Below are 7,692 nucleotides of genomic sequence, written 5' to 3'. Positions count from 1 at the left end.
TGCAGTGACTTTTGGCACAGAGGTGTTTTTTTATAGACATTGTTGCAAAATGGAGATAAAAATTATCAGTACACTTTGCTCTCTTGGAGAAAAACATTACATTTAGGATAGCATTCTATCAGAATGGTTTTGGTGGACCCACAGAGAAAAAGAGTATTTCCTTTTCTTTTTTTTTTTTTTCCATGATTCTATATCCCTTGGACATTAAGAAGTTCTTTATTATCAGGATGATGAAAGAGGTTGTCCAGGGGGGTGGTGAAGGCCCCATCCCTAGATCTAGTTGGGGATGTCCCTGCTTACTGCAGGGTGGTTGGACAAGGTGAACTTTAAACATCCCTTCCAACCTAATGCGTGATTCCATTATCCCAGATACCTATTGAAGGCAATATTCAGGACTTGGGTAGGTAGATATTCAGCTATCCAGATAAACTCAAGGCAGGCTGGATAATTAGTCACTAAGACTCCAGGTTTAAAGTTGGCTCAAAACTTTTTATTCATACTGCTTTTCATAATACTTTCTGAGATGGTGGAATGAGGGAGAAGTTTATTTACTGACTTTTCTGCTGACTTGCTAATTGAGTTTTAATATAGACTTGGAACACTTCCAGCTCTCCTTTGTTAATTAACCCCGAATGAACTTTTTTGAGCTACTTGACAGGAAATTCAGGAAAGGCCACATTCTGTAGGTCTTATTTTTTTTTTTAATAAAATATGAGGTAGCAGAACGGATGCAAGGCTTACAGATTAAATGTCAGGAGATAAGTTTAAAAGGGCTGCAAAACTTTTATCTTCTTGACAACAGGGAGCAAACCCCTTTTATCCTTTTCTTCTAGCCACACATTTCAAGATGTGTAATTTCTCTAGCAGGGCTATGGTTATCTGTATGGAAATTATTTCTGCTTACATACATGAATTGAGAGGAATAAAGCCACAGTCATACAGCACACAACAGATTGGGTGCAGTTTGAGAACACTTTGCAAACAAATGTTAGGGACAGGAGGACAAACCAGGGGAATGCCTGCACAGCTGCAGCACCCTCCATCCTGGCCAGGCATAACCCCAAACAGCACAGCTGAAGCCGGCGCACCGCTCTCCCCCAACCCAAAAGCTAATTACATCTAAAGCGTGCCCCTGACAGTACAAAGCTATGCAGCCCATCCCCGCCGGGAAAGATCGGATTTCACAGTCACTTAATAGCAGAAGGAAAGTGAAACTTGACTGCTGCTAAAGCAGGCCCAGCTCCTGCGTGCGGCTTGGCCGCAGGGTCACACTACAGCGCCTGTGTCCAGGTTCCCGGCTGCTTGCCAGCCTTAGGCAGCTGCGTTACCGGCACTGGGTAACGCCGGATCCCCTGTAAAACCCAGCGAGGCGATAGAGCACTGCTAGAACTGCCGGCTTCCCCTCGGCAGGTGATTAGAGACCAGCCTCTTTCTAACGGGCACATAGCGCGATCAGGAGGGGCAAGCTGAGTCAGTGAAAGGGAGAACGGTCTAAGTCCCTTAGAAACGCCGGGCCCAGGAATAGGCTGAAGCGTCTGGGCCGGGGCGGGCCAAGCCGAGCCGGGCCAGACCGTGCCGGCGGGGTCTGCTGTGCGCAAAGAGGGCTGCAGGGCCACCTTCCCGATCGCCCCTTGAGCTGCTCCACTTCGCACCTGGGCGCTCGCCCGGCCGCTGGGGTTGCGCGGAGCTGCCGGTGACTCAGCGGTGCCCCGGTGACCCCCCCCCTCCAGCAGCGGCGCCCTGCCGCGGCTCTGCCCCCTCCCTCCCGGTAGGATCACCCCACCCCGTCGGGCGGTCACCTCAGCAAGGAGGAGCCGCAGCTTTGCCTCCGCTCCCGCAGCGACCTGACGGCAGTGAGTCGAGGCGAGCCGAGCCGCGCCGCGCCATGCAAGCAAGGAAAGCAGCTGAGAGCCGGGACGCCGGCCGGTCCCTGCAGTTCACCATGAAGAGAGGCTACGAGGTGCTCCGCGACCCCCACCTCAACAAGGTAGGGGTGGGCGGTGTAGGTGCGGTCGCGACGCCCCGCGTCGCTGGGCACAGAGGGTGGGAGCCCTCTCCTTCGCCTTCGTCCCCACGCCCTCCCGGAGAAACCTGCCGCGGTTAGGGACCGCATGCGGAGCCGGGTCCGAGGCGGCGGGGCCGCCGGGCAGTTTCTACCCGCCACCACCTGTCGCGGCGCAGCGCCTGGGGAGCGCCTGGGCCACCCCCGTGAAGCAGCCGGCCGGGCCGGGGACAGGGCCGGCGGGAGCGGGGCAGCCGTACTTCCTGCGGGCCGGGAGGCGCTTCCTCTTCCTTCGGGGCGGCGGGGGGCCCGGGGCGGTGGCGAGCGCAGTGCCGGCCCCGCACCCCACCAGGCTCGGCTCCGGGGTGCGGAGCCGGTTGCGTGCAGCGTCGCCAATCCCTCTGTGTCTTGCAGAGAAGGGAAGCAGCAGCGGCAGCCTGGAGAGGATGCTGCTCTGGCAGTGGGGTTGGACTAGATGATCTTTTCGAGGTCCCTTCCAACCCCTAACATTTTGTGATTCTGTGAAAGTTCCGCTGCTGTGATGCCTCCCGCTGCCATGCCGGTGTTTTTCCGATACCCTCCTTCTTTTCCAACCCTCTTTCCCACGGATGCTCGCGCCACCTGGTTTCCTGCGGGCATGCCTGGCTGTTTAGTGCTCTTCTGTGCCTTATCCCCTGGCAGGTGGAAGAGGCATTTTTATCACTATTATTCCACATGCAGCTATAAAATCCAACTCCCAGTTTCCCCTCTGCTCTGCATCAGTGAATGCAATTAACATCTAAATGATGCTATAGCGCAGCAAAACCTTTCTGTTACGTTTCTAATTTGCTGAAGAGTGGTAAGTCAGCTTGATACAACTTTCCAACCATGTCAAACTGATCTGGAAGAAATAAAGCTGAATGAGTAAATGTTTGCACAGCTCTGATGAAGATGCAAAGTTCAGATAGTAGAATACTTAATCAGCGTGGCAGGTCCTGAATTTGCTGCCAAAATGAAACATGGATCAAGGCAAAGGTAGATGAAAAACCATGCCTAGCACATGAAGCCTTTGTCAAGTCCTTAGTCATGACTTTGTTCTTGCATGTTACTTTTACTGGTGCTCTGACTTGTACCTCTGCATTAGAGTGTATAGCCAGTCATTGTGCTTATTGCTGAGTTGCAGAAATTGACAAAAAAGATGTCTCTGGTTTTACTGGCTAGGGTGACTCATCACTAAAAGCTCCATATATTAGTTAGATGAATGGTGCTTTTATTAGTCCTGATGCTTGACTACAAGGTTTCCTCAGAAGGCCGTCTTATGTCTGTGTGTGTGTGTAGGCCTAATAAGGTCCCCTGAGGTCAGGTGAAAGGAAAATTAACCAAAACATAAAACTCCCAAGAAGCAACCAAGGAAAGGCTGTTTTGCTTGGGATTGCTTTTGGGCAGTTATTCATGGAAAAAGTCCGATTCAGAATAACCATGAAAGCCAACTCAACAAAAAATCTACCTCATTTTAAGAAGTAAATGGAGCTTATTCTGAAATATGTTGAATAAAGGGCAGCCTGAGTCAAAGCAGGCTCATTGCTGTTTCCCCCCCCTCAAATATGGAGGTGTTTAAGACCAGGCTGGATGAGGCTCTGACCAGCCTGATCTAGTGTGAGGTGTCCCTGCTCATGGCAGGGGGTTGGAACTAGATGATCCTTGTGGTCCCTTCCAACCCTGACTGATTCTATGATTCTATGAAATATCATACATCCTGCTTCTGAACAGTATACCTGAAAATGAGGTGATAAAGAGGAAGGGTGCTCTTTAGCATCTCATCTTTATTCTCCCTTTTCCCCTCAGATGTGGTACCACATATAGGTACTGGGCCAGTAGAGAAGGAGGAAAAAAAGCAAATGAGAAAGTTATTACCAGCTACATCTACACAGCCAATATAGAGTTCAGTGTTGGGAATGGTCAGCTGAAAATTCTGTTCCTTATGCCTGTGAATAGAGTCTGGTCCTGATCTGGTAGAGTGAGAAAAAGAGGTTACTTGATCAGATCAGGTGAGTTTTGGTGGGTGTGGTTGTATTACACCCTACACACATTCCTTTCCCTCTGATATCTTCTTGTCAAATATATAGGTACATGGGCAAAAAAACATGTTGAGGATTGCCAACGTGGTTGCCGGTTTGATAACTTGTGGCCTTCTTGCGTGCATGAGGGCTGGTACTCTCTCTTGACGTTTTTGTTGCCAGCGCTGTTAAACAAGCATCAGACTGCAAAGAATTCAATTTGGAGAAGATAAAATAGCTCCTTTAATGATTCTAAAGTACAGGGATTGTTTGCAGTTCTGCCAAAGTGCCAGAACTTTCTTCTATCTCCTGGGCACTGTCTAAGAGCAGCAATTCTCTGGTATCAGGACTTTCTTTTGGATGTGGTGCCAGATTTAATAGTTCTAATTGCATATACTTGGCACAAGTAGACTGTAAGTACAAAGTTAGTGGTATCTAGCAGTGACTTGTAAAATAATAAGATAAGTGATGTTTTCAGGGTCTCTTAAACCAAGACAGGTGGTTTGTCAAGTGGGTAAAACTAAAGTATTCTGCAATATGTGGAAGCCTGGGGCTCACATCCTCAAATAATGCCTTCCTTTGCTCAGAGACATTGAAAGGAAAATTTTACAGGGAATCAGTTATACTTGGACATCTTTAAAAATGTATGGGAGAAGAAACAAGGAGATAGGCATTTTCTAAAACAAATAAAATCTATCTCCATGTGGTGCTGAATTTCTGCCCACTCAATGCATGCATCACTGCTTATACTTCACCTTAATGATTGGTGAGATGCAAGAGAAAGGCCTGTGGGTACCAAAGTTCTTCTAGCCCTTTCCTTCTACCCAGACAACAGAATTTCTAGAACATACTAAGCAGTGAAATATGTTAAAACTGTAGGTAAAGTCATTCTTAATCTTTTGTATTTTACTTTGTAAGTAATTCACAAATGTACAAATTTCACTGAGGGAAACTTTAATAAAAATATTAGGTGGTTTTATGATTTTTTTTAATATTTTTTTTCCATTGCTGAGGCATTTGCCTATATATGAAACCATCAATGCTTTTACGAGGTCATTGAATGCTTTGCCTCATCACAGCAGCAACAATACATCAAAAATCCAGAGGAACAGTGGATTGTAGCACACTGAGTTTAATTACTGAAGGACACATGTCCAAGTCTGTGGACACTAATCAGGAGTCAGTTTATTGCCTGTCATGTTAGGTCCACAGTATTTAAAAGTGTATTTAGAACCTTTTTGGTAATTGTCTTTTATTTTTCCCTCAGGCAGCTGAACACATTGTAAATAGCAATTACAGGGAAAACAAACACAGTTGCACTTCTTTTCACTGAAACAGATCTCATGAGAAACTTTTGGCTGGGAGTTGTATGTTCTTTGAGCTGATGAGTTACTGGAGTGTGAAAGTTATGTGCTCTGCTCCTACTGTAAATCTCATTTATGCTTCAATGTATGAGACTGCAGTTTTAAAGCACACAAATCATTTAAGACTAAACCTTCGTCTCATATTTATTTACTTTTTAATATTTTGTAAACCATGGTTTCCTGTAAAGTGCTTGTTTTCAGACTCTTGATGTGACAATATGCAAACACTTTATTCAAGTTTTATACCAAGTTTTTTCCAGTAGCCTATACTAGTTGCCAAGTCTGGGTCACAATAGGTAAAGGTTTTATGGCTTTGACTTTTATTGCTGACCCTGTAATAGGCCTCAGAAAACTTAAACCTCAGTAAAAAATCAGAAGCATTCCACTGAAATTTTGTCTATCTGATGGATGAAAGAGAACACTTAAGTATCTCTTCTAAATAAATCTATTCCTTTATCTGCTAACATGCCATAGTACCTTCCACTGGTAATGTTCATATTTTCACATCTTAGAATCATAGAATCACAGAATTGTCAGGGTTGGAAGGGACCCCAAGGATCATCCAGTTCAAACCCTGGGCAGGGGCACCTCACATTAGGGCAGGTTGCTCAGAGCCATATCCAGTCTGGCTTTTAAAACCTCCAAGGATGAGGCTTCTACCACCTCCCTGGGCAACCTGTTCCAATGTCTGACCACCCTCATGGGGAAGAATTTCTTCCTAACATCCAATCTGAATCTACCCACTTCCAGTTTTGCTCCATTCCCCCCAGTCCTATCACTCCCTGACACCCTAAAACGTCCCTCCCCAGCTTTCTTGTAGACCCCCTTCAGATACTGGAAGGCCACAAGAAGGTCTCTTTGGAGTCTTCTCCTTTCCAAACTGAATAACCTCAACTCTTTCAGTCTGTCTCCATGGGAGAGGAGCTCCAGCCCTCTGCTCATCCTCATGGCCCTTCTCTGGACACATTCCAGCACATCCAGATCTTTCCTGTAATAGGGACTCCAGAACTGGATGCAATACTCTAGGTGGGGTCTCAACACAGTGGAGTAGAGGGGTAGAATCACCTTGAATCTTGAACTTGTGTTTCCTTTAGCTGGGTCCTCTTGAGTGGCCAGTGCTCAGTGAGTGTTGCTTTTACCTTAGCTGTGGATAAGTATTTTGGGAAGAAAACTTCTGATGCTGGGGATCGAGGAGGACTGCCCAGGGAGGTGGTGGAGTTGCCATCCCTGGAGGTGTTTAAGGAAAGATTGGCTGTGGCACTTAGTGACATGGTCTAGTTGATGTGGTGGTGTTAGGTCATAGGCTGGAGTTAGGATCTCTATTTCAGCCTCAATAATTCTGTGATTCCATAAATGGCTTGTTAAAAGTGTCTACATTAATTTTTAAAGGGTTTTTTCTTGGGATGATTTCATATTAAGTGGTAATAGGTATGATAGTGTCTTTTAGATTGGAAGATGGTCGGCTGATGCGAAAAAAGTAGAATATGAGGAATTTTGGGGGGGCTTATAACTGCTGATCACTCCCACTATGTTCTACCTCCTTTTTTCCTTTAAGCATTTTGCCCTTTACAACTTTGTGGTTTTTAACAGTAATATTTCCCAGTTCACATCCCCATTAGTTCACCTATCAGAGCAGTTCTGCTCTTCAGAGGTGTAAGCTCATGCTATTTTTTCTGGTCTTTGACAAAAGTAAATGGCAGGGTTGTTGTGCTAAGCACAACAAACAAATCAGTCTTTATTTGAAACCATGTGGAGTAAACTCGTATTGATTTTGCCTGTACATTTGGTGAGCATTGCATTTTTGATCTATGACACTGGAGATGCTGTTTGGTGAAAGAACAGCCTAAAATAGGAGGCTCTTCAAGTGCAAGGCTGGCTCATAGCAGAGCTGTTTGCTCTTTAACAATCAGGAGCATAGGGTGAAGACTGGCAGAACTGCAGCTACCTTGTCTGCTTGGGTTTTGGGCAAGGGTGTAAGCTTGATGGTGGTTCACTGAGTGTCTACCATAGGGCTGGTTGAGGAGGTTCTCACATTGCCAAAGTGTTCTCCTCCTTGAAATCACCTTTTTGAAGTGTGAGGGTGGAGCTGTGAGGCAGAACGTTTTGGTTTCTTCTTTTTTTTTTTTTTGTATGAGTGCTTTTATTTACAGTGTGTATGAAGAGGCTTTAAAAATAATTCTGTGCTTTTTTCCCCTCTCTCTTACCTTGAGGCAGGTTTGTCCTGCATGCTTTTAATAAGGGAAAAGTCTTGAGAAAAGAACAAAGTATTTCAATCAGATTATTTTACCAC

At 45.9% G+C, this 7,692-nt stretch overlaps 1 protein-coding gene across 1 annotated transcript in view; it reads left to right on the top strand.

Annotated features, from left to right (window-relative positions):
- Positions 1-1,885: 1,885 nt before the first annotated feature.
- Positions 1,886-7,692, top strand: part of ME1 (malic enzyme 1) — a 236,659-nt gene continuing 230,852 nt past the window's right edge. Inside the window, exon 1 of the mRNA XM_054394230.1 lies at positions 1,886-1,987. Within this exon, the coding sequence (XP_054250205.1) occupies positions 1,886-1,987 (102 nt within the window). The remainder of the gene's footprint in view (positions 1,988-7,692) is intronic.

The sequence above is a fragment of the Indicator indicator genome, chromosome 2 (genome assembly GCF_027791375.1).
Source record: "Indicator indicator isolate 239-I01 chromosome 2, UM_Iind_1.1, whole genome shotgun sequence".
NCBI classification, from domain to species: domain Eukaryota; kingdom Metazoa; phylum Chordata; class Aves; order Piciformes; family Indicatoridae; genus Indicator; species Indicator indicator.
This window is presented reverse-complemented; position numbering and strand designations above follow the sequence as displayed.